The 26,548-nt window shown below is 34.8% G+C and overlaps 5 protein-coding genes, 1 long non-coding RNA gene and 2 pseudogenes across 8 annotated transcripts; 5 read left to right on the forward strand and 3 right to left on the reverse strand.

Annotated features, from left to right (window-relative positions):
- The first annotated feature begins 780 nt into the window (after positions 1-780).
- Positions 781-3,294, forward strand: LOC140815145 (uncharacterized). Of its 2 annotated transcripts, none has more exons than XR_012114271.1 (3): positions 781-1,479; positions 2,591-2,652; positions 3,182-3,294. It is a non-coding gene; the product is annotated as an uncharacterized lncRNA (long non-coding RNA). The 2 variants fall into 2 exon arrangements; XR_012114272.1 differs by lacking the exon at positions 781-1,479 and adding an exon at positions 1,937-2,064.
- A 3,284-nt stretch (positions 3,295-6,578) lies between these two features.
- Positions 6,579-7,961, forward strand: LOC140814395 (endochitinase EP3-like; annotated as a pseudogene).
- A 1,075-nt stretch (positions 7,962-9,036) lies between these two features.
- LOC140815010 (probable ribose-5-phosphate isomerase 3, chloroplastic) lies at positions 9,037-10,866 on the forward strand. 2 transcript variants are annotated; one of them, XR_012114235.1, is made up of 3 exons: positions 9,037-10,010; positions 10,362-10,444; positions 10,656-10,866. XR_012114235.1 is itself a non-coding variant. In XM_073174105.1 (2 exons), the coding sequence occupies exon 1, from the start codon at positions 9,165-9,167 to the stop codon at positions 9,990-9,992; it is 828 nt and encodes a 275-aa protein (XP_073030206.1). In that variant the 5' UTR covers positions 9,037-9,164; the 3' UTR covers positions 9,993-10,010; positions 10,605-10,866. The 2 variants fall into 2 exon arrangements, 1 of the variants encoding a protein (XP_073030206.1); XM_073174105.1 differs by lacking the exon at positions 10,362-10,444 and having other exon boundaries at positions 10,605-10,866.
- A 282-nt stretch (positions 10,867-11,148) lies between these two features.
- LOC140815111 (uncharacterized) lies at positions 11,149-13,438 on the reverse strand. The gene is made up of 6 exons (XM_073174224.1): positions 13,324-13,438; positions 12,905-13,066; positions 12,428-12,502; positions 11,896-12,021; positions 11,678-11,770; positions 11,149-11,286 (listed from the first exon to the last, which is right to left on the reverse strand). The coding sequence occupies exons 1-6, from the start codon at positions 13,421-13,423 to the stop codon at positions 11,207-11,209; spliced, it is 636 nt and encodes a 211-aa protein (XP_073030325.1). The 5' UTR covers positions 13,424-13,438; the 3' UTR covers positions 11,149-11,206.
- A 2,417-nt stretch (positions 13,439-15,855) lies between these two features.
- LOC140815634 (uncharacterized) lies at positions 15,856-17,884 on the forward strand. The gene is made up of 2 exons (XM_073174711.1): positions 15,856-16,551; positions 16,667-17,884. Exons 1-2 carry the CDS (start codon positions 16,156-16,158, stop codon positions 17,207-17,209), a joined length of 939 nt encoding a protein of 312 aa, XP_073030812.1. The 5' UTR covers positions 15,856-16,155; the 3' UTR covers positions 17,210-17,884.
- Positions 17,670-20,167, reverse strand: LOC140815635 (signal recognition particle 43 kDa protein, chloroplastic-like; annotated as a pseudogene).
- Positions 20,168-21,243: 1,076 nt separating this feature from the next.
- On the reverse strand, positions 21,244-22,011 carry LOC140815636 (uncharacterized). Its single transcript, XM_073174712.1, has one exon. It carries the CDS (start codon positions 22,009-22,011, stop codon positions 21,244-21,246), a length of 768 nt encoding a protein of 255 aa, XP_073030813.1.
- Positions 22,012-22,704: 693 nt separating this feature from the next.
- LOC140815637 (uncharacterized) lies at positions 22,705-23,620 on the forward strand. Its single transcript, XM_073174713.1, has 2 exons — positions 22,705-22,836; positions 22,922-23,620. The coding sequence occupies exons 1-2, from the start codon at positions 22,705-22,707 to the stop codon at positions 23,618-23,620; spliced, it is 831 nt and encodes a 276-aa protein (XP_073030814.1).
- The last annotated feature ends 2,928 nt before the right edge of the window (positions 23,621-26,548 follow it).

A 26,548-nucleotide genomic window follows, 5' to 3' on the forward strand; every position in this document is an offset into this window, starting at 1 on the left:
TTGATATGTCGACGACTCCTATCCAGGTATCTACCTTATTAGCTGAACCTGATATATATGGTTGTATTCGTGATGCACAGATGACAGATGAGAGAGTTCAGGGATGGAAGGAGTTAGTTTCTCGGAGACAAGGTACTCATTTTAGAGTGGCTGATGATGGCAGTTTGAGGATGAATGATAGATGGGTAGTTCCTGATACACCTGAGTTGCGCCAGGGCCTGTTGCGACGTGCACATTGTAGTCGATATTCTATCCACCCTGGTGGCAAGAAGATGTATAAGGATCTACGTTCTCAGTTTTGGTGGAAAGGAATGAAACGTGATATGATTGATTTTGTACGTCGATGTCTAAATTGTCAACAGATCAAAGCTGAGAGGAGAAGGCCAGGAGGCGAATTGAGGAGTTTAGAAGTGCCGACTTGGAAATGGGAGCACATATCGATGGATTTTGTGACTCATTTGCCAAGAAGCACTGGAACTATTGATGCTATTTGGGTGATTGTTGATCGATTGACGAAAGTTACCCATTTTATACCCTATAGCATGAGTAGTACGTACTTGACGATGGCACAATTGTATATACGAGAGATTGTACGACTGCATGGGATTCCAGTGTCTATTATTTCTGATAGAGATCCTCGATTTACTTCTCATTTTTGGGAAGGATTGCAGACGGCGATGGGGACAGAGTTGAGATTGAGTACAGCTTATCATCATCAAGCAGATGGTCAGACCGAGCGTACTATTCAGACGCTGGAGGATATGTTACGTGCTTATGTTATGGATTTTAAATCTGGTTGGCAGTCATCTATTCCATTGGTGGAGTTTGCGTATAACAACAGTTATCAGAGTAGTATTCAGATGGCTCCATTTGAGGCATTGTATGGGAGACGTTGTCGATCTCCGTTATATTGGGATGATGTTGATCGAGCTGCAGTTACCGGTCCTGATATGATTCATGAGATGGAACAAAAAGTAAAGTTGATACAGCAACGATTGAAAGCAGCTCAAGATAGACAGGCCGCCTATGCAAATAAAAGAAGAAGACTGTTGGAGTTTCAGCAGGGCGATCGAGTATTTTTTAAAGTTTCTCCTTTTCGTGGCACAGTACGATTTGGTTGAAAGGAAAGTTGGCACCGAGATATGTTGGCCCGTATGAGATATTGCAGCGGATAGGCACTTTGGCTTATCGATTGGCTCTACCTCCATCTTTATCCGGTATTCATGATGTGTTTCATGTGTCGATGTTGCGGAAGTATGAGCCAGATCCTTCACATGTGTTGGATATTTCTGATGTTCAGTTAGATCCTGATGTGTCTTATGTTGAGAGACCAGTTTGTATTTTGGATCGATCTGAACGGAAGCTTTGTAGTAAGCTTATACCGATGGTGAAGGTTCAGTGGGAGCATAGAGGTGTCGAAGAGGCCACTTGGGAGACAGAGCGGCATATGAGGGAGCTCTACCCCTACTTATTCTGATGGTATGACGTATCATTAATTACGCATGTTATTGTTGCTTTTACTTAATTTCGGGGTCGAAATTCTTTTAAGGGGGGTAGAAATGTAATGCCTGAAGTAATTATCACAAGTTGTTGATTTAGTAATGTTATATTACTAAATAATTAATGATTTTTAACGACTGAAATATGACATATCTTGGTCATATGAAGTCCAAATGATTTGAGATTTGGATATAATGTAGAAAACTCAAAGATATAGAAGTTTCATGTTTTGAGTTTTGAAAAATTTGATCGTTTGACTGGTCCAAAGGAATGTACCGGTGTTAAAAAGTTAAATTTTATATATTATATTATATTATATTATATTATATTATATTATTACTATAATATAATATAATATTTAAAAAAAATTAAATTAAAAAAAATACATAAAATGAAGGCGGTGGATTCATTTCCTTGTGTTACGTACAGAGAGCGAGAAAGGTAGGGAGGAGAGAAGAAATAATAGGGTTTCGATTTTCTTTTCGATCGTGCGAGTTATCGGTTTATCCAATCGACGAACCGACTTCAGTTTTGGAATCGTTGACACGAGGTCTTCGATTTGAGGTATAAATTTTATAGTTTTGGTGATGTTTGAAATTCGTCGATTTTTAGAATAAATCTGATAAATTGTTAAATCATACAGAAACTGAAGATTGTTGAGTAGTGTATGATCTTAACGAAGTAGAGAAGATTATTGTGTTGTTGTTTTGAATTATTCCTAATTTCTTATAATTAGGGATTTTAATTGTTGGATTGAGATTGGAGAGTTGTTTGTCAGTTGTTATTAATTTTGAGTATGTATTCGGAGTGTACGAAGTATAGGCTACATGTTGATATAAAATTTCCGTAATTTGACGGATGTTGTAAAATAGCCTATTATTTGATGTTAAATGAATTATAGTGTATTTGATAGTAGTATGGTGACTTAAATGCACCGGAATATTAAATTGTTGAATAATACGAATTTATAATCGAGTTTTATATTTTGTTGCATTAATTGTTGTTGGGCTATTTGATGTGATATATTGAGGTTGTTATGATTGTGTTGCTATTGTGACAATGATCTGATAATTATTGTTGAATTATTTAGATACGTCACAAGCCTCAGGATCAAAGAAGTAGCCAGATTTTGTATATATACTCGATTATCAGGTACGTGTTGACGTACGAGCATATGTTGTTATTGTTTAGTATTGATAAATACTATTGTGTCGAACGACGATAAATCACTGAATTGGGTGATTTGATATTATAGTTGTTGTTGATTATTATTGTTGATGTTGTTGGCTATCGTTGTTGGGAGACGTTTCGTCGATGTTGTCTCGTTGTTGTTGTTCGTTCAACGATATTGTTGTCGCCGGAGTTGGGGTGAGACGTATCGTTGATGTTATTCGTTCGACGATATTGTTGTCGCCGGTGTTGGGGTGTGACGTATCGTCGATGTTGTTGTTCGTTCGACGATATTGTTGTCGCCGGTGTTGGGGTGCGACGTATCGTCGATGTTATAGTCGCGATGTTATGTTGTTGAGGTTGTTGATGGTGCGATTGTCCAGAAACAACAAAAGGGGGTATTTCTGTTATCATTTCCGTTATATTACTGTTGTTGATAATATAACTGTCATGTATTACGATGATGATTGTTGTATATGCTCACCCTTTGGGGGCTGTTTCTGTTGGACAGGTTACAGGACTATGCCGTGAGACAGGATAGTGGTGAAGGACTAGATGTGTCTAGTCAAACATTCCTGTAGTTGCTAGTAGATAGAGACATTGTAGTTTATTGTCTTATGTGAGTTGTGTGTATGTATTTATTATATTGTTTCTGCTGCACTGATGTAGATAGTGTGATGATTGCACTATTTTGTCGTATATGCATTATATTATTACGTCGTTTGAAAAGAAAATTTTTAATGCATATGACGTCACATGTTGTATGATTACATGGCGAGGTTTGGGGCGCCACATAGAGTATCCTTCCGTTCCATATAGGAGAAGGAAATGCTCTCGTTGTAGTTGTTCTGAAAGGGTTGGGCTTGAATTAGCGTGAGAAGACGCTAAATGTTGCTAGAGCTTGATACTATTATTTGTGATGTAAATGTCATGTTTTATTGATAAGGATATGAATATATCCATTCATACAGATATGTGATAATTTGATGATGCTGAACAACCGTCCCTCGAACTTTTCAAGTGGTTATCGCTTTTCGAGTGGGAAAGTCTGCGGTTATTGACTCGGGACAACGTCGAGGTTTTACGTATTAGCATGCACTTCGATCAATTTACCAAATCCATTGAGGGTCATTATTTGGTGAGATTTGATATAGTTTCGAAATGCGTAAGAGTCAATGAATTGTAGTCGGGGATTCACCGCTTACTCATAGATAAATATATCATATGTAATATGATGAGTTAATAGTCTAAGGAATCTATGGTCAGAGTAAGACATGTGCATTTTAAAAAAGAGTTTTCTTAGTTACACATACCATGTCACTATTATTACTCAAAGATACATCACATTGTTATCGAATTCATTCGCAACTCTCGATATACCAATAGTTGCAGATTCAATAGGGATATATGAGTTGAAGGCACTTTATTGTACACTAATCATAACTTAATGTTCTTGCAGATACTCTCAGTGATACCTAGAGGAACATGGGGCGATGCTACTAGACGCTCTTACGATGATCCAATGGTGCAATCAAACTTTAGTTCTGATGTTCTTTATCAAGGGGTTGATGAAAAGAATGAAGCTAATTGAGGTAAGCCCGAATGGGAACAAATGTTGCTCTAAATCACATGAAGTCGTGAACTCACAACTGGCTGTAATCATGAACCATTAAGGGTCACACAAGTATTGGATTTTGTGTTCCCGTTGAGATAGTTAAATTCAAGTTGTTGAATTTGGCGAGTGTAGTTTGATGGAGATTAAATACTTATAACAACTTGGTTTAACAATTTTTGTAAAGTAAATATGATATATCTGCTATAAAAACATTTTGTCGAATCGTGCTTGTGTTGGCCTGAACCTAAGACATAATAAAATAATATCAGACATGGTCACCGACCGGAATATCATAGAATAAGTGTTATGAGAAGGATATCGTATCGTTTCTGTAATCGAAAAAATGGAAAGGAAGGTTGTTGGCCAAGATTCGAGTAGTCGATGAACTGAAAATATAATGGAGAAAAGTCGTGCATGGTTAATTCGGAGGGTAACATCAGTTTCTACTCAATACTTGTCATTGTATTCTTTGTATTCCATTCCATTATTAATGTCGAAAAAGAATAGCTAGCAAGTTTTAAAATTGCCCAATTTGATCTTATTTTCCTTGTTCTTTCATTATTTTCGGTGATTTTAGATTTGGATTTGAAAATATTGAGTACATATAGATTTGAAATTTATATTATGCCATCTTCTCTTAGTTTTTGGAACAGATAGTTAAGCAAAAACGAAGTTAATATGAAAATTAAGAAAAACTTTTATTTGGGGTAATTGATTTCAAATAAAAAATATTTCGAAATATTATTTTATACAAAATATAATATTTTCTTCAAATTACCTTGACTACTATAATTCGAAAATTATAAATTTTGACTAAAAATATCAAAATTTGTTTGAAATTATTCTAACTTAATTCTTAGAAAACAAATTATAATGAGAATGTTATTAGTTAATAAATTTAAATACAAAATAATAATTGATAAAAAAGTAATACAGCAACATTAAATTAAATTAGTAAATTGAATACATTTTTAGTGAAATATAAAAAAAATTAGACACAATTTATGATTAAAAAATTCAAAATATTAATAGTTTTAAATCTGAATTCAATATTCAACAATGAATATATATGCTTTTAGTTATATGTGATCGTCCCATAAATTTCAGCATTTAATGTAAAAAATGATATTATATTATTTTTAAATATATAGATATTAAAAATTTTAATTTAAGAATATATTTCCTATTAAAATTTATACTAAAATCCAATACTAGACATTATATGAGGATGATTGTTGGAAAATTTTAAGATTTGATTATTGAACAAGGTTGCTGACCAAATAGAGTATCATTCCGTTCGTATAGGGGAAGGAAAGGCTCTCGTTGTAGTTGTTCTGAAAGGACTAGGCTTGAATTAGCGTGAGAAGGCGGTAAAAGGATCAAGCAGATCATTACAAAACCTAAACGAATTGAATTCAACGAGGAAAACGAACTTTCATAAGAAAAAATTTCTTAAGAAGTTTAACTGATTATAAAGTCAAACTGATAAAACATAAGTAGGTTATTGATAGCCAAACCGATTCAAAGTTGACTGATGAAACCCAACTGACAGTCTATCTAGTTGATCAGTCATTCCAAATAAATATATTCCATGAAGAATCAGCGATTAAAGATCAGAGTCCAGCAGAAATAGCGGATAAAACTTTCAGTGCTAACAGTCACTGAACCTTAACAGAATATCAGGTTTCGGTGCACTGCCAGAATATGCTAGAAATGACGATGACATGACAACAGCGATATCTGCTTTTGGAAAGGTTTCACGTGTTTTTGGAGCATCTTTATGTAAGTAGGCTTATAGAAATGAAGAAGAATGGCCCCGATGATGTTATTTATTTTAAATCATGTTTTTTTGTCCGATGTGTATTAGATAAGATTTATACTTTGTTTTAAATTTCCACTATTGTAAAACAATGGTAAAAGTTGTATCAAACAATGTATTACGATTTTATGAATGAATGGACTGATTTCTGAAATTTGCAATTATGAGTCATGATGTTTTCGAATGTATAATTGAAGAACGACACCGATGTCACACACGTCTCGGTATCGGAACATGACACGCAACATATAAAACTATATATACATATATATATATATATATATACTCCCCTCTCAAATAAATGTCAATTTCTTCATATAATAGATACGTAGCAAAGTTGTATTCGTTAATATTTTTATACCGATAAAAATGAAATAAACATGGGCAGCACACACCGACGCACACCACGTGAGTAGATAATAAATGAAATAACAATGGCGACAAAGATACACACACACAAGTGGATAAATGAAATAGCATGGCAACTAATTACTATAAATACCACACATTACCTCCACATAAACTCATCATTTTGTCTCTCCGATCAATATTTCTTTCTTACCAAAATGATATCGCCACAAAAAAGAGTTCTTATGTCACATTTTGCACGCTTGTAGCCATAGTTCTCGCACTTTCCGGAGAGACAGCTTTCGGCCAAAACTGCGGTTGCGCAACCAAATTCTGCTGTAGCAAGTGGGGTTATTGTGGTTTGGGCGACCTTTATTGTGGCGAAGGATGTCAATCTGGCCCATGCTATAACGAAACGACGCGGAATATCTCGGTTGCTGACGTAGTGACCGATGCATTTTTCAATGGGATCGCTAGCATTAATGATGGTGACAACTGCCCCGGGAAAGAGTTCTACTCTCGAACGGCCTTCCTCGAGTCTCTTGATCCCTATCCAAGGTTCGCTTCGGGGTCGAACGACGTTGCTAAGCGTGAGATTGCTGCATTCTTCGCACATGTCACCCACGAGACTGGAAGTAAGTTCATATATGCATACTGATTGCAAAATTCCTGTATAATTTATTTGGTTAAAAGTACTATCAAGCGATCAATTTTGTCGATCCAATGCAGGTCTGTGCTATATAGAGGAAACTAATGGGGCATCTTACGACTATTGTGACTCGGGTAATACACAGTATCCATGTGTGCCTGGCAAGAAGTACTTCGGACGAGGTCTCATTCAACTTTCATGGAACTATAATTACGGGGCAGCCGGCCAAAGCATCGGGTTCGATGGACTAGACTTCCCCGATATCGTGGCCCGTTATATCTTTCGAGACGGCCCTTTGGTTTTGGATGAACAATAATTGTCATAATGCAATAACATCAGGGCAGGGATTCGGGGCGACTATTCGAGCCATTAACAGTATGGAATGTGATGGAGGAAATCAGGCCACCGTTAACTCTCGTGTTAAGTATTTTAAAAACTATTGTAGTCAATTTGGAGTTGAGCCTGGTGCCAATCTATATTGCTAATGATCCCCTGGAAAAATAATAAATGAAATAAGCCAACATGGTATTTAATAATCCATTTAATTGCTTGCTTTCTTAAATTTTTGGTAGATATAATATCAATTATGATGGATTTGTCGTTTTATTTTAAATTCATGATCGTTCAAATATATCCTAACGCCTTGGAAATCTATTTTGAAAACTATGTCTATCCATAGCATACAAGGGGGAAAAAGGCAGCGTAAAAGTCCATACATGTTTAATTATAGGTGTTCATGATATTGTAGTGGCATTCATAAATAATATTTTAAGATGTAATTTTGTAGAGAATAAAATTATTTTGTATGATAAAAATAAAAACATATATATACATTCTTACATACTAATGCTATGACAAAATTAATTATTAACCCAATCAAAATAGGTAATATATATATATATATATATATATATATATATATATAATCCCTAGCTGTTATTTCATTAGAATTGCAGCATAATCCCAATAACTTGTTGAAAAGATTTTGTGCACCATCGGAATAGTATAGCTGTCATACCAGAGCTAGTCACAATTTGTAATTTAATATCTTGTAAATATATCCATTTTTTTAAAAAAGATAAAATATATTTTTGAGTGATGCTAAAGATACATCAAGTATATGTACATCAACTCTTACACTCATCTGTACGATAAATTATCTTGTTAAATCAAACAATTAGAAGTCAATTTTCTTAGTCGTTGTGTAGCCAAAAAACACACTCGCACTCAAGCATATGTCCCTAAAGTTTTTCTTCACTTATGATTTGCATGAGAAATGTGATATTGATGTTCAAGAAATTAACTCAATTGATAATATGGCCGATATTTTCGCAAAATCATTGCCACATCAACTTTTGAGAAATTGGCAAACAAGATCGAAGTGCGGCGACTTTGAGATTTGAAGTGATACTTGCAATAGGGGGAGTAAATCTAAATTGTATTATTCTTCTCTTGTTCATGATTTTTCCAATGTGGTTTTTCATGAAAAAGTTTTTAACAATGCAGTTAAGAAACTACTAAGGATGCCGTACTCTCTCTTCTTCTCTAGGTCTTCTTTTTTATCAAATTGAGTTTTTCTTCGTAAGGTTATAACGAGACGCATATGTTGAAAGACATCCAAAAAAAAGTGTTGCAATATTATGGATGTTAAGATAATCAAATATTAGGATGATCGAAGAAAAACGTAAACATGTTTTTGAGATATGGTAAAGAGTCACGATTATATCAAATTTTTGTAATATCATAGTTATCGTATTTGAGAACTTGTTGTACATATAAATCTCACTTATATAATCCTTTCATATATTAAATTTATTGTATTATTCTATAGTAAATCTTTAGTTTATTTTATAATAAATATATATTTATTTTGTTTGAAGTATATAATATTTTATTAGGAAAATAGTGTAGATATACAAAAATAAAAATGTTTGGATAAATTTAATTTTAATGTAAGAACTCCCCACCCCCAATTGCTCGGCCACCACCAAGAGGCAGATCAGATTCAGTTGTGCTCGTTATATATCTGATCAGTTATTATTTCCGCCACCCATTCTCCTACAATGGTCGCCGCCGCCTTTCTTCCCTCCGTCACTTCAACATCCTCCCTTCAACGTGCCACCTCCCGCTTCAACCTACGTACCACCCCGTCCAAGTTCTCAATCAAGTGCCTCTCCGCCCCAATTCTCACTCAAGACGACCTTAAAAAACTAGCCGCCGATAAAGCCATCGAGTATGTGAAAAGCGGCATGGTACTCGGCCTCGGCACTGGGTCAACCGCCGCCTTCGTGGTCGACAAGCTTGGAGCTTTGCTCAAATCCGGCGCACTCACGGATATCGTCGGTGTGCCTACATCCAAGAGAACCCAAGAACAAGCCGCTTCACTAGGAATCCCACTTTCCACTCTCGACGCGCATCCTCACCTGGACCTCGCCATTGACGGAGCGGACGAGGTTGACCCAAATCTCGACCTTGTGAAGGGCCGAGGTGGAGCCCTTTTGCGTGAAAAAATGGTTGAAGCCGCTTCGGATAAATTCGTCGTAGTGGTGGATGACTCTAAGCTGGTATTTGGGCTCGGCGGATCGGGTCTCGCAATGCCTGTGGAGGTTGTTCAGTTCTGCTGGAACTACAATTTGGTGAGACTACAGGAAATGTTTAAGGGAGAAGGGTGTGATGCGAAGCTCAGACTGGATGGAAATGGGAAGCCATATGTTACTGACAATTCGAACTATATTGTGGATTTGTATTTCAAGACTCCGATTAAGGATTCGGGTGCGGCGGGGAAGGAGATTGCGGCACTTGAAGGAGTGGTGGAGCATGGCTTGTTCTTAGATATGACAACTGCTGTGATCATTGCAGGTGGGGAAGGAGTGAGTATCAAAACCAAGTGAAGATAATTTTGATATTGGGTGAGAAGAAATTTTGAAGATTTTTTTGGGAATTTATTTGTATCTTTAATCTACATTGTCTCGATACAATTATCGTAGCTGCAAATTTTGTTGTAACTCAGGTTGAATAAGCTGATGAAAATGAAAAAGATTATCTTGTTGAAAGAAAATGCTTCGGATCCTCTGTTTTTGGATGCAATTTGTTCAGATTAACTAATGAGTATTTTCAAGAACATGGTTTCATTGACTTGTATTCTTGTGTGGCACACATCATTATCCTTCTTTGTGTGTCAAACATGTTCTGGTGAAAGGAACTTTGCTTGAGCCGTGGATATGTTTTAGTGAGTGAATTATGATATATCCATGCGGTAGGTGGAGGCAAGTCCGAAACTGCAGGTAGGTGATAGCCTGATAGGCGTCCACCAAGTCTGTGGATCCATTGCTGGGTGCCAACGGTACAGGGACTTGCGTTGGGTTACACTCTAAACCATGCGATGCACGAATTCCATATCTATCTTTGATTTACTAAAATAACGACCCAGAAGTGGCTTCTGTGTATGTAGTACTTTGTTAGGTTTATCACTAAAATCTCTGTGGTTCTAATATTCTTAAAAGGTTTACACATGGTGAAAATCCACTATACGAGTCAGAGGCCTCTTGACCCAGAAGAGAAGGTAAATCCAGAGATGTGCACGAGTAGGCAAAGATCCGAGGGAGAGGACAGCAAACACCGACCCCCGAGCATATTTCATCCATACGAAAATCGACCCATTAGATATTGGCACATATGCCTCTGTGAAAGTTGACAAGTTTTTGAGGAACTCCGATTGCCTGAAATTGTGGCATAATCGTGTAAAACCATCTACAGCATTCCAAATTTTGAGTTGCAGGAAGTAGTATAGTCGATTGACTGTCGTATATCTTCCACATGTTCGAAAAATGGACGGCATATAATGTGTATGGATCTCCTACTAAATTATCATAACGCAATGTGATCAGTACTATTAATTTATCCAGACTAAAATCTTAAACTATGAAATCTTTTGGTACAAAAGTGATATTTATTTATGAATCGAGTTTGATCGAAGACTTGTCTCATAAAATTAACTCGTACAATCGGTCTGAACATTATTATACACGAAAATTCTTTTTATTTAAATTTATTTCACATGCTGAAAAAATAAATAATAATGTGAAAATATAAAATAAAAGTACCCCTAGTACTTGAAGTAGATAAATGCAGTAGGTATAATCAACGTAGCCACCCAGCTTAATATTCCCATCGAAAGAGCTGTTGCTGCACATATGAAATTAAAGCAAATCAATTAAAAGTTTACTAATAATATATGATATTACTATTCAGATATACACATGATAAAAACAAAGTAATAATTAAAAAATAATATATTAATTCTGAGAAATTAATGATTATTGAAATTTATGGTTCTAATTTTTATTAATTTGAAAGTGACTAATCACAAAAAATGTCAAATATTCAAACCTAAAATATTCCGATCAATCAATAATATTTATATAAATGAATTAAATCCATGTTTCAAGAAACATTTTTTATATATGAATATGCATTTAAATTATATCTTACTTTAAATGAAATTCTTAGCTTATCCAATATAAATTTAATCTTGTGAAACTGTTCATATTATTTTAAAAAAAAAACGAGAACCGACCTCCGCTATCATCGTTCGAGTTCGAAGATGGAACCGAAGTTGATTTCGACACCCTTATTCCAAGTCTTTGACAGTCTTCTGCTTGTACAGCACCTAAATTCATTCGATCAAAATAAACTACACGTTATACTATTATATACATACATATATAGAGTTCGAAATATATATAAAATCGTGCGATAGCGAAAATATATAATGATGAATAAAATTAATCTTACAATCGGAGTAGCATGGAAATGCTGAGATATTCAGGAGATTTGAGTATCCAGGGTTGCATTGGCATGTGTGTGTGCGCGATGAGTTCTTCGTGCATGTCCCTTCTCCGCAATAGATCCAATAGCAAGCTGAAGCACTCAGATTTTTTTTATTATAAATATTTACTTATTTAAAATCATATATCCAACAAAAAAATCAAAAAATTGGATAAATAAATAAATTATACTAGCTACTCTGCACACGCGGTGCGTGTGTGTACAATTTTTTTTTATAATTATTTATGGACTAAAATGAAATTTGACAAATTATCGAGGTACTAAAGTGCTATTTGAATAATTGTAATAAAAAAAATAAAAACAAAAATGTTTTTTGAAATTAAAAAAAAAACAAAAATGTAATTTTAATATCAAATAGGGGCAAAATAGAGAAATCAAAAAACAGACCAAAGACACCAAAAACAGTTATTCTAATATGCTTAATCTTAATAAATAGTAAAAGATATATTTTGATTTTAGAGGTGGAAAAATTGCTTACGATCAAAGAAAGATGAGTTGTATGGAACTGCTGGTGCTGGCGGAGCTGCTGGCATACATGAATAATCAAGGGAGCCTGTGTGTATATATCACATGCAAAAATTAAAATGGTGTGGCTAAATTTCATAATATTATAAAGTTGGTCGCTAAATTTCAATAAAAAAAATTATTTATCTCGAATATTATATGTAACGATCATGGATCATTAGGCTGAACCAACATAAGCCTCACTCATACTCATTCACATAACGACCCATGACCAGCAGTGTTGCATGGATATGGGTTGAGGGTCATGTTGATTCAGTCTGGCTCATGATCATTACATTATAGTTGGACAAAATGATACGCAATATAATCAGAACTCTCCTAAATATTCGAAATTTCGAATTAAAAGATGCATGATTGATTAATCGTGCATTTTGAGTTTGATTATAATATAAAAAAAAGTTTATATATATATGTAGACACATATACATACAATTTGGTATGATGCAAGGTAGGTAGAGTAGATCTTGCTCATCGGAATCATCAAGCCTCGTGCGCTTCCAGCCAGGCTCGCATTCGCACTTGAACCCAAATGGGTAACTCCGGTCTGACTCGCAGCTTCCCTTTCCACATTGCACTTCATTACATATATTATCTAAATTTCACAAAAATAAAAACCACAAACTCAGTACATTTGTATGCAAAAATATAAGCATGAAACCAAATATAAATATAGATCCCTATACATATTATTTTTTATATCTGCACGCAAAATTAAATTCAATTCTAAACTCGGCTCGAATATAATAAATCTTCTCTGATTAAATGATCATGTACGAAAATCACATGACTCGAACCCAAAACATAAAACTCATAATCTTTTCTATTGAGGAAGTTGATACAACTTCTTACCGTAGAAGGGATCAAGAATATCAGCCTCCGTAATTGATATTATGGGTAATAAGAGGACCACCAATATTGTTAGAAAACGAAGAGAATTAAAGGAACCCATTATTATTATTATTATAAAGTAATCTTAAAATATTATTGTGTGTGCCTCTCTCGCTATATATATATATATATATATATATATATATATATATATATATATATATATATATATATATATATATATATATATATATATATATATAAACTGGACATGACTTGTAAAATTTCTTTATAGAAGATTCTGGGACCGTGCACTAATTTCAAATATAACAGCGATTTAAGTCTCTCCAAAGGTCAAGTTCATACAAAAATTTGTGATATTTTTATCAATTTATGCCAACTTTGTTGAAACTAATTAGTTTCATATATATATATATATATATATATATATATATATATATATATATATATATATATATATATATATATATATTGAATTTTGGTATTTAGTTGGTAGAGAAAAGGTCAGAGATTAATTAGCTATTGAAAAGCAGTGTGCAAATGTTGTAAGTAGGCATTTGAAATATGCCATACTATTTTAAAAGAAATGGAATGGGTCATCTCTTCTCGTTGGTGGATTGGAAAATGATGTATGATTCCAGAAGGTCGTCGTGGAGTACCATTACATTACACATGGAACAATCATATGAATTAAAGCCATGATTATTATTAAATTCCAATTTTGGTTGTGTATTTGTTCATGTTTTGATATTTTGATCATCTATGTTGTAAAGTTTTAGTCGACTTAGTATTATCATTCAATTTTTTGCTATTTAAGTTCTCTTCCAGTGTCCCTTGTGAAAGTAGAGTAAAATCATAAGGAAAAAAACAAAAATAGTATACTAAGACTCAAATTTAACGAATCATAATGAAACAAACAAATATGACAAAATTATAATTTTCTGTTAATAATTTAATTAATATATGTAGGTCAGTATTTATTTATGTGTATATGCATGTATGGAACAGAATTTGATCTCCAATTTTAAACTAAAGAATTTGTGAAGATTTGGTGTTATTTCCTAGACAATTTCGTCTTCGCGTCAACATACATAACAGATTGCTCTTCGCAAGATATGATATTTATATTTAAGCAATAAGTGATGTTATCATTTAAGTTTGCATTAGTTTTGTTTGTTTACGTAACCTTTGTTTTAGTTTCAACTGTTTGAGAATATATATATATATATATATATATATATATATATATATATATATATATATATATATAATGGGTATCATCTGAGACCGTCTCACATATCTTAATTTGTGAGACAGGTCAACCCTACCCATATTCACAATAAAAAATAACACTTTTTCATGGATGACCCAAATAAGAGACACGTCTCACAAATACGACCCGTGAGCCGGGTCGAGTGCTCCACCGAATCTACTATCAAGATGTTGGGAAAAATAAGAACAAGACATTTGGATGAACAACTTGCTTCCCGGGATAGATGTGAATCTGCAACCAAGATGATAACCACGCGAATGGGCGTCGGAGGGGTGTCCGGCGTGACCACTCCGATGCTTAAGTCAGTGAATAACTCAAGCAAAGAACCAACGTAACCAAGTGATGGTTATGAGATTGGTGTGGAAGGTGAGTAGTAAATGCACAATAAATGAGTATATTCAATATCTGAATAGGGAGTAAATGCAAAGAAGGAATCTGATATTTATAGTAGGAAATGTAATGATGACCTCATTCTTTGTGCTGCTCATTAATTATAGTAGAGCGACTGATTATACCATATTATTCTGACATGTCAAATCTCATACTAATCACATCCAGCCTACTTGACTTTTTCAACCACTTGCATTTGGTGTCGGATATAGGTCGACCGCACACACCCTACTTCATCGGCGTAATTAAATGGGGCACGTTTATCGAAATGGCCCGGGTAGAATGCCTCTCGGGCATTTTTATGAGAGCCCGGGTAGCCTAAGTCCGGGTGCTTTAATGGCTCGGCCTTTTAACTGGCCTCTCCATACATTCTCCTTGTTAAGTCATACTCCCAACGTCCCGAACAGTTTGAGATCTAGATTTCTACTCAAATTATCATATTATGAATCCGAGAATCATCCGTCTCCCTTACCCGAGCACCACTCATGGCCCGGTTTCTAAGGCGCGGGACATCACGGGCGTTATTCTTAACCCAGGGCATCCCGGGGTATCAATATATATATATGTTCAAATTCCATTTTTCATCATAGCTGCGAATTCCATATTCTGAATTCATTCCTCTTTCGTTATTTATAAATTTAATTTTTTTATTTTAAGGATATATATCACCAACTCATTAAATTTTAATTTAATATAATTGATAGATTTAGAGTCTTCCAAAGCCTTGCTGTTATCAAAGCCAAGATGAGAGGTATATTTTGACGAAGATTATTTTGCTAACTATTCCGGGAAAAATAAAACCTTCTCGGCTCAGCTAAGTAAACCAAACGAATGGGGGAAGTATATCAACAAACAACATAGAAGTGGCAAATGGCAGCTCAAAACGGAGAGTCACTGCAGGCCTATATTTTAAAAATTCTCTTAATTAATTAGTTAACATACATACATACATACATATAAGTTCTTTTTGAAAATCCCATCTCAGAATTAAATTCTTTGGTGTGTTGATTGGTATAATCTAAACATGGGCAAGGCAGGTAAATGGATCAGAAATTTGTTACTAGGGAAAGGAACAGATGAGGCCATTGTAGGAGAAGGGCCTAAAGTAATACGGAGATGGAGCTTCAAAAGATCACACAAAACCATTAAATCCTTTGATTCTGCCGAACATGGACACAACCACAACCTTGTCATCGTACCTCTTCTTCCATCAACTAATGCAGCTGCTACCAAAATACAAGCCGCATATCGTTCTTACTTGGTACGCGTATTCATATTTACTCCGGAACTTCCTCTTTTTGTCGGTGAATCATGCGTTCAACTGGTCGACATATGAACAGGCAAGGAGAGCATTGCGGGCTTTAAGAGGGTTAGTTAAATTGCAAGCCCTGGTGAAGGGTTACTTGGTTAGGAAACAGATGAATTATGTTCTAAGGTCTATGCATGCTGTCATGATGATTCAAGTTCGAGCCCGAATTCAAAGGGTTCAAAAAACAGACCAACCCAGAAAAATATCTTACAGACAAACATCAGCTTCTGATGCTCAGATAGCACAACAAACTAGAGTATGTCTTGTCTAGTTCTTTTATGGAAATTGCATCTTTGTTGGCAAATATTTATGTACAGCCAATTGATTAATTGGCGACAGAATAAGACGAGTTTTCCTATTGCTCGTTCTAATCAACTTCATTACAGGAGAACAGGGTTGATCATGGAACAAGGGAAGTACTTACTAGGAGGATAAGTGAGCGCATGGATCACAGACAAACTCAAAGAGTGGAAGACTATGGTTGCAGCCGTCTCTCAGTCTCGCAACGAGAATACAAGCTTAATCCGAGCCCTACTCTGTCAGCATTATCCTTCACAAATTCGAGTTCTTTGTCCTTTGATGGCAGACAAGAGACAATGGCACCTACAAATTCCAAACATTTCTCGATTTGGCACGAAAACAAACCATTTATTCCTAATCTAAGAGATTGCCCAGATCATGTCACATCCGACTCCAGCTTCCAACCAAATTACATGAGCAATACTAAATCTTCAAAAGCGAAAGCCAGATCGCACAGCGAACCTAAGCAACGACCTTTACCCGTCAATGATCAGAAAAACAGACGATCATCATCAATGAACTGGAGTGGCAAAAATCAGCGCCACTGGTTGATCAAGATTTACCGGTCAGGCAAATCCACTGATGACAAGACTAAAACCATTAATTCCATTTGAAGCAAGTGCTACTGCTATGATTGGAGACAGACACGACAAGGATGATTTCTCTCCCCTTTCAAATAAAAATATATAGACTCGCCCCTCAAATGATTTATTCTCTCACACACCCTTTTATCCTGCTCTCACGATTTATTGGCTAAAGACATTTCAAAGATGTTATTAAAATGGAAAAAAAGTAAATTGCTAATTTTGCTAATGTAATATGTGCTAGATTGTGGATTGCACCAACCCATTTTATGGTGAAGTAGATTTTTGAAATCCAAGGACATGCATGTATACACATATCTACATACGTATATACATAATTACATCAATTAAAAATATAAGATCAAGTATAAATTAATTTACGGTTACCCAACCATATTTCGGTATAATTATAATTGACCACCAACACAATATAGAGTTGCTCAATGAAAAAATGATTACTTTACATTAAACAACATGCATGGGAACTGCAAGTAACTCAAGAGAACACTTGCATAAAAAATAAAGCATTTGAATCAAATGCCGCACAGGCTTTGAACGAAAAGAATTTCGATTATGATTACATAATTCAGCTAGGGATCTCAACAAATAAATCATACTTCACAGGAATCACAGCTCAAGCACTTAGTATACAGAAGTAATTACTATTTTCAGGTGCACAGGCAGATATGGTAGTTGAGAAAGAAATTTGCTACACAATTATTTGTTTAGAAAAATTGCAGTTTATGCAAACTGCAATATAGTCCGAACATACCAGTGAATAGGGTGAATTGATCAGATTTTTCCCAAACAATTTAAAACGATGGCTCAGTAACCTGCAGGTACGAATGATAGAATAGAAGTTAGTTATTCATTTGAACTAAGTTAATTAAGCGGGAAAATTAGACATCCTCCAGAAAAGAAAGGGCCACAGGAAGAAGTTACATGGCTTTAGCATGCACGCATTCACTAAATTATGATTACAAGATTATGAAACTATTGTGTATTGAAAGCAGAATCCGTGCATCTTTTCAGTTCAGAAAATTTCACATTGCTCGTGCAATTTGAGGTCAATCTTTGAGAATTTTGAATCGTGTAAATCACAATGGGACAGTTGCAGTTTTCTATTTTCGAGTTCTTTGACTTTCAACCTCTGGAATATATTTATTTCCACATACAGCATAGATGGATAAACCACAAGATGCAACTAAGTCGTTAAACTCAGAATCTCTTTCCTGGAACAAAGGCTAATATCTCTCCACTCTGACGAAGTATCCCACAGGCCACAAGAAGCTCCCGGAACCAGAAGTAAATGTCCTCAAGGGAGAAAACAAGCTTGATCTCAGTGGCCAGATAGAGCAAGTGGTCATTGGCAGTTTTGCATCAACTGGTCACCATTTGCACTATGTGAGAAATCAGATTTAGTTAGTTCTCCCACCTTAGGACTGACTATAGAACGCTCATGACTCCAACATATTCGTCCATGTGGCACCGAAATTCATAAAACACTCCACAAATGTCCAGTTAATGTGATCGATCATCCATTAATATATCCATTCATGCATCATTGACGTAACCAAGAAAACTTTTGAGGTTAAAAATTAATGAAACAAACACAATTGATCAGCCAAAGAAAAGAATGAAACAAGTTTCAGCATGAAATCTAATTATCTGAAACTAAAACATTGTCTAGCTAAAAATTTGATTTCAAGAATCAAAATTGAATTTTTTAATCCCGTCACAATTTCTACTAAGATAATATTTGAACATAACACCAATATAGGACATGAAAATAAGAATCAGTCATGCCACACACTAAAGGCAGTGCTAATCAACAATGGCACCTACTTTACTTGACTGGCCCTTCCCGAACTCCATAATCAAATCAGGATCAACATTCTCCTCAGGTTCCCAAGTGGGCTCCTCCATATCAGTCCATTTTACAAAACACTCTTTCTTCCCTTCTTCTCCTTCCCTCTCATCCAAAATGCTTTCCGCCACGGCATATTCAAGCCCCGCCTCAAAATCTTTAACCAAATCCTCCCCTATCATACCTTTCTTCACCCACTCATTCGCCTCTCCATCTTTCCACATCACTAGATATTCCATATTCACGCCCTTCCCTCTTCTCTCTAATATCACCTCCACCTCCGAATACTCGTATATTGCATCCTCCAATATCTTTATCACATTTTCGAGCCCCAATCTCTTAGCAAACTGCACAGGATTTCCCTTTGGTGTCACCCTAAGAATACTCCTCGCCAACTCCAACGGAGTCTGCTTTCTACCATCTTCCGATTCCGGATCCGCCCCAAAATCTAGCAATAATTTCGCCACCCCAGGCCTCACATAGCCGGCGGCCATGTGCAACGCCGTCAAGCCGCCGCTGTTATCCCTATGGTTTATATTAGCTCCAGCCTTCGCCAGCAGTCTAACGCACTCTTCCGAGCCAAGCCCAGATACAAACAAAAGTGCAGTGCGACCATCTTGATCGACGGCATCAATGTCCCTTCCATAATCGGATTCAATCAACCGCTCCAGAGCTGCGGCGTCAGCCTTCTTGGCAGCGGTCCACTAAGGAGAGTCGTACTCTGCAACCACGTCTTTTGCTATATAGTCGGAGGGAACCCAAGTTGGAGCATGGTCGTCTTTCCACTCAATCAAATACTTCATTCCGCGGCCATTTTGAAGCGCTCTGCTGCCGATTATCTTGTTCACCTCACCATAACTTTCGTCTCCATCGTATTCATCAAATTCTTCAGCTGCAACAGCTGCTGATGCGCGGCTCTCTAGGGTGGCGAAAAGAGATAAATTACAAGTCTTGGAGTGGTCAAGACTAGTTTTAACGGAAATTGAGAAGTGGGTTTGGGAGGGAAGGGGAGATTGAAGATTGAGTGAGCAAATGTGAAGAGTTGCAATGTTACCACCTCGGTCTCTCTGAAACGAAGAGTTGATTTGACCAATGTCAACATTTCTACAGGTTTGAGACATTATTTATGTGGATAGGATCGACTCTAAGTTACTATCTTATCTTAGTGTCGCACTAATTTTAAAATAATATAATTCTTATAACAAATACAAAATTCATTTTCATCTCATCAACTCTAAATTCTACACTAAAAAAAAATATTCTCTATTATTTTATTAATAACAAATAATTTATTTCACAAAATATTTATAAACACAATAATTAAAATATCACTAACATCTAAACTCATTTCTATATTAAAATTCATTATATATATATATATATATTAATGAATTAAAATTTTAATTAAATATATATTTATAATTACTTTTAAAAAATTTAATATTTACTATTATTATTTTAAATACTTAAACTTATTACTTAATTAAATGTAATTAACTAATCATTCAAAAAAATTACAATCACACATATAAATATTTTGAACATAAATTACTAACATACAACCAATATTCAAATGATGCTTATAAAATAGAAATGACACACAAATATCCAACTTTTAATTAAGGGAATTATTATATAAATCCCATAAATGGTCGATTAGTGCATCTCGTAGTGCGAAGTGAGCCTCTCTGTCTCTTATTTTTTTATACCGAGCAAGAAATTCTTGAAATCTTATATTTTGATCTGTAGCCATTTCCACATTTGGAGTTGGTGCTTCCAACGCATCTTGGATTGGTGTATCCAAGTCACGCTCATCTTCGATAATTATATTGTGCATTATAATACATGCAGTCATTATATCTTGCAAGTGTTTCTTCTGCCAAGCACGTGCTGGAGATGCTACAATTGCAAATCGTGATTGAAGTATTCCAAATGCGCGTTCGACATCTTTCCTACATGACTCTTGTTTCATTTCAAAATATTTTTTTTTTGGACCGCGTGGATCATGAATTGTTTGCACAAGAGTTGACCATTTAGGATATATATTATCGGCTAAGTAATATCCTTGATGATACTCTTTTCCACCAATAAAGTAATTTGCTGGAGGAGCGATACCTTGCGCAAGATTTGAAAAAATATTTGATGCCTCGAGAACATTGATGTCATTGTTAGACCCTGGCATACCAAAAAATGCATGTCATATCCAAAGATCATAATCAGCAACCGCTTCCAAAATAATGGTCGGAGAACCACTACGACCCGCGTATTGTCCTGCCCATGTTGTTGGGCAATTTTTCCATCTCCAATGCATATAGTCCAAGCTTCCCAACATTCCAGGAAATCCAGGTTTTTCACCAACACGCAGCAGTCTATCAATATCAATAGAGGTAGGCGACCTTAGGTATCGCTCTGCAAACACCTCTACAATATCCCGACAAAAACGTTGAAGGCATTGAATTGTAGTTGATTCTCCTATCTTAATATATTCATCAGCAGCATCCGCCGGTGTAATGTATGCCAACATCCGCATTGCAGCAGCAACTTTTTGATTAGTAGAGAGTCCCAGCCGACCAAGACCATCTACTCGTTGTATGAAATAACGATCATGATTCTTTATAGCTTCAACAATATGAAAAAAAATGCCTCGTGACATTCGAAAACATCTTCGAAACATTGCTTCATTGTATCTTTGATTATCAGCAAAATAATCGTTGAAAAGATTACGATCTGCCAATTCTCGATCACGCGGAATTACAATATGGCCGAGAATCGACCCTCCATGTTTGACTTCAACTTCATGTTGCTCAGCATATGAAGCCGCTAAAATTGTGTTATTGGTTGCTAGACTCCCCAATAAATTTTCTGTTTCGTTGATGGACCCAAATTGATCTTGAACATGTGAATCAAATTCATCAGATGAGCTAGATGATGCTGAATTAAGAAAATGAAAATTTTGAAAATTCATGCTATATTGATAGTTGGAAATTTTGAAGTGCGAGTTGGATAACTTAATATGATTGATATTATATAACAAAACCAAATCTATTCACATTATCTTTATCATCTATCCAAAAATTCTGAACCGATTTATACACCGTCGGATTAGATTTCATTTAATCCGAACCATAGGATCTTTAACATATATCCAAAAAAATCTGATCTGATTTATTCACCGTCGGATTAGATTTCATTTCATCAAAACCATAAGATCTTTATTTATCATTTATAAAACTTATCATATTTTGATCCAATTTATACTTCGTCGGATTAGATTTCATTTAATCGGAACCGCAGGATCTTTAACCTATATACAAAAAATCTGATCTGATTTGTTCACCATTGGATTAGATTTCATTCAATCACAACCATCAACTTCATATCATCTAGTATCACTCATTCTATATATAGATATAACATAATTTCATTTCGAGTCACCATTATCATTCTCTATATAATAAATATTATACTTATCTCCCAACATATTTTTGTTTCAATGGCTTCGAATGCACGAACTGCTTCTTATTCATATCAAGAAGACATACACCTATGTCATGTTTATCTTGACACTTCCCAAGATCCTATCATAGGCATAAACCAATCTCGAAATCAATTTTGGAGTCGTGTCGAGCAAAGCTACAACAGTTCCAGAGCACCCGACATGACTGAAGTTCGTAACAAAAGATCTGTGCAATCTCGTATGTGCTTAATATTGACGGCGATTAGTAAATTAAAAGAATGCATCCAACAAGTTGAACAACTCCATCCAAGCGGTGCTTCAGATATGGATATTGTGAGTTTTGTTTTGATAGAATATCTATACTTATAGTATTATCAGTTTTTTATATTATTTAACTTAACTTTGATTGTATATACAGATAATTCGCGCAAAAGAGTTAATGAAACAGGATTCTAATTTCAAGAAAGGTTTTAAGTTTGATCATGTATGGTCTATTATAAAAGATATGGAGAAATTTGCAACTTCGTCAAATCATTCACGGTCAACAATTCAAAGAGGTATTGAATTTTTCGACTCTCAACAATCGGACACACAAGCAACGGATTCCCCCAAATCAGCGTCCCCTGGCTTATCACCATTTGAGATTAATTTAAGTGATGAAAATATTGGTGGTATTTCATCACAGCGGCCACTTGGAGTGAAAAAAGCAAAATTGAAAAAGGAAAAAGATGAATATATTTCACAGACAATTGAATCAATGAGATTAGGACAAGAAAAAATTCTCGAAATAATCCAAACTGGAAATGCTTATCGTGAACATAACAAAGAATTACAGATAAAACGTACGCAACAAACTGAACGAAAATTGGAACAAAATGGAACAAAAATAGAAAAAAATCGACAAATGTTGGATTTAACTAGGTTTCAAGAAGAAAACAAAATTTTGGTAATCGATCTCAACTCAATTCAAAATCCATCTTTGCGTGAAAATTTTAGGGCCAAACAGTCAAGAATTTTGAGTGAGAGAGAAGAAAGGAAACGTGCACGTGATAGTCTCGACTATGGAAAATATTTTGGAGACATTGGAGGATCTGGATCCAGCTTACCTCCGTTTTAAATTTAAGTGCTTGTCATCCTTATTTTATTGTATTGTGGTATGATTTTTAATAGTTTGTTGTTTATTATCTTGTTTAGGTTTATGTTGTATCATTATCTTTGATTTTAAGTGTTGTCATCTTATTTTATTTTATGTTGTATTGTAATGTCAATTTTAATAATTTAGTGTTTTTTTATGTTTGTTTATTTAATTTTGTATCATTTTCTTTGATTTTAAAAAAATTAGTGTTTGAAATCTTAATTTTTTTATACTTGTATCTTTGTATTCAATATTAATTAATTTAATTATAACTACATAATTAAGATATTCATGACATATTTTATACTATTTTATTTACTACAAGCAATTTATCAAAAATAATTTATTAACATAATAATATTATCTTTATTAATTATGTATGAAATTAAAATATCCAAGTTTTTTAAATCACTTTGTTAAAATTTATTGTTTGAAATAATACATTTTAATAATTAAATTAGATTATAAAACTAATTATATAATATTTAGAGTTTAAGTAATATAACATAAAAAAACAATTAAAAAAAAAAAAAAATCAACGCTATTGCTATAGTGTTGCACCAAATTTGGTGCAACACTGTAGCAAATCTTTATCTTGGCGTCAAACATAGCGCTGGGTTGAAGAAGGAACAAACTACACCATCTTGTTTTTTACGCTAATTTAGAGCTCGATTGGAGAAGCTCTTTGTGAAGATAGAAGCATACTTACTTAGACCATCATGATGGGAAAAAGAGAGGTATTATGTTCGTGTAGGTGTTGGAGATAAGAAATAACATCCAGGGTTTAAGGTATTTGCCGGTCGATCCTTATATTTATGGAAAATAGTTTTTTCTCACCAACTTGTTCAATTTTATATTTTGATCTACCAAACTGTAAAAGTTTAGTTTTAGTACATTAATTTTTTATTTTTGACTATTTTGGTTGACTTTCTTATTTGACGCGAAAAAATGATGATTTGACATCCCAAATTGCTGACATTAAATCATAAATTCTTGATTTTTCAGATGTCACGTTAGCAATTAAACTAACACAATCGAAAATTAATAGTTTATATATCAAACCAAACTTTTGACAATTTAATATACCAAAACTCAAAATTATACAAATTATTGGACCAAAAAATCATTTATATATATCTATATGTGTGTGTGTGTGTGTGTTTAGCTTTGTTATGCTGCCTACCAATCAATTAACTTTTGTGTTCACCAATAAGATGACACTCACCAATTAGATATACAATATTGATATGTTTCATCATATCCAATAGATAAATATCACCCAATTGATAGACACGGAAATAAACACGATTAGTTGACAACACAACAAAATGTATATATATGTATATAACAGATAATGACAAACTAAAATTTTAAGCCGCGTTTCAGGTTTTAAAATAATTTTATTTTGTGAATACTAAAAATGGACTATTATATTTTTGTTATGCAATTTACATGTTTTTCACTTTTCGTTTTGAATTTGATGATAGTAACCCCTACTTTATTTTAATTTTTTTTCAGTTTAATTATTTTTCATCGAAACACTAGCTTGTTTATTGGGTTAAGCGTGTATGAGTGAAAGTAGTATTGAGATTGATGACCTCCTAGGAAGTTCTCATGCGTCAAGTTGGTGATGTTATGTCGCTTGATCTGGTTGGCTAAGTGAGCCGTAAAAGAGTGACACCAGATCTTAACGGGTAATACTATCTCTGTTGGGGACAGGGCTGACGGTAGGAAAAGGGTTAGACTGATCTATGAGGTATATGAGACAGCACCAGCAGATAGACACGCACATCTCCGGACTCATGGGCCTAACAGTCTGATCCATTAGCACTCAAGTAGTTAAATTTTGCGCTGCCACAAGTATAAGGAAATAAAGTTGCGTCTTGGCTAACAACTATAGCTTTTGACCCAGTGGTAAGCGCTTGATCATAACAATTGGTATCAGAGCAAGGTCATGGGTTCAAGTCTCCGAAGAAGTATATGAAGGGGAATGTTGGGTTAAGCGTGCATGAGTGAGAGTAGTACTGAGATGAGTGGCTTCCTGAGAAGTTCATATGAATTAAGTTGCCAACGTTATGACGCTTGATCTCGTTGGCTAAATGGACCGTAAAAGAGTAATATCAGATCTTAATGGGCAATACTGTCTCAGCTGGGAACAAGACTGACGGTAGAGAAAAGATAAGAATGATCTCTAAGAGATATGAGACAGTACCAACAGATTGGACCCATGGGTCTAACAGCCAACCAATTAGCACTCTACGCTGCCACAAGTATGAGAAAATAAAGTTAGTCTTGGCTAACAACTATAGCTTTTGGCCTAATGGTAAGCGATTGATTCTAACAATTGATATCAAAACGAGGTCATGTGTTCAAGTCTCCCAAGAATCATATTTTTATACGTCTTGGGGGGATGTTGGGTTAAGCATGCATGAGTGAGAGTAGTACTGAGATGTGTGACCTCCTGAGAAGTTCTCATGTGTCAAGTTGCTGACATTACGCCGCTTGATTTGGTTAGTTAAGTGGGTCGTAAAAGAGTTACACCAGATCTTAACGTGTAATAATGTCTCTGTTGAGAACAGGGTCGACGGTAGGGAAATGGTAAGACTGGTCTCTAAGAGATATGAGACAGCACCAGCAGATAGACACGCACCTCTCCGACTCATGAGCCTAACAGCCCGACCCATTAGCACCCAAGTAGGTGCATTCTGCGATGTCACAAGTATGAGGAAATAAAATTGCGTCTTGACTAATAGCTATAGGTTTTGACTTAATGGTAAACGCTTGATCCTAACATTATAACTCAAGAATGTTGACATTGTATTAACATTGCTGGTGCATTCGATGTTATGTCGGATTTTGATGAAAAATTACTATTAAAAAAAGAAGTTGATGAATTGATCGATAACATAA

This window comes from Primulina eburnea, chromosome 15, assembly GCF_022965805.1.
Source record: "Primulina eburnea isolate SZY01 chromosome 15, ASM2296580v1, whole genome shotgun sequence".
Classification (NCBI taxonomy): Eukaryota; Viridiplantae; Streptophyta; class Magnoliopsida; order Lamiales; family Gesneriaceae; genus Primulina; species Primulina eburnea.

Bases quoted from the DNA above. Each gene is read 5' to 3' on its own strand.
- LOC140815010 (XM_073174105.1), top strand. From the start codon at position 9,165: ATGGTCGCCGCCGCCTTTCTTCCCTCCGTCACTTCAACATCCTCCCTT.
- LOC140815111 (XM_073174224.1), bottom strand. From the start codon at position 13,423: ATGGGTTCCTTTAATTCTCTTCGTTTTCTAACAATATTGGTGGTCCTC. The intron at 13,067-13,323 runs GTAAGAAGTTGT...TGTGAAATTTAG, and splicing joins TATTCTTGATCCCTTCTACG to ATAATATATGTAATGAAGTG. The intron at 12,503-12,904 runs GTATGTATATGT...ATATACACACAG, and splicing joins ACCTTGCATCATACCAAATT to GCTCCCTTGATTATTCATGT.
- LOC140815634 (XM_073174711.1), top strand. From the start codon at position 16,156: ATGGACACAACCACAACCTTGTCATCGTACCTCTTCTTCCATCAACTA. The intron at 16,552-16,666 runs GTATGTCTTGTC...TGCTCGTTCTAA, and splicing joins AGATAGCACAACAAACTAGA to TCAACTTCATTACAGGAGAA.
- LOC140815636 (XM_073174712.1), bottom strand. From the start codon at position 22,011: ATGAATTTTCAAAATTTTCATTTTCTTAATTCAGCATCATCTAGCTCA.
- LOC140815637 (XM_073174713.1), top strand. From the start codon at position 22,705: ATGACTGAAGTTCGTAACAAAAGATCTGTGCAATCTCGTATGTGCTTA. The intron at 22,837-22,921 runs GTGAGTTTTGTT...TTGTATATACAG, and splicing joins GTGCTTCAGATATGGATATT to ATAATTCGCGCAAAAGAGTT.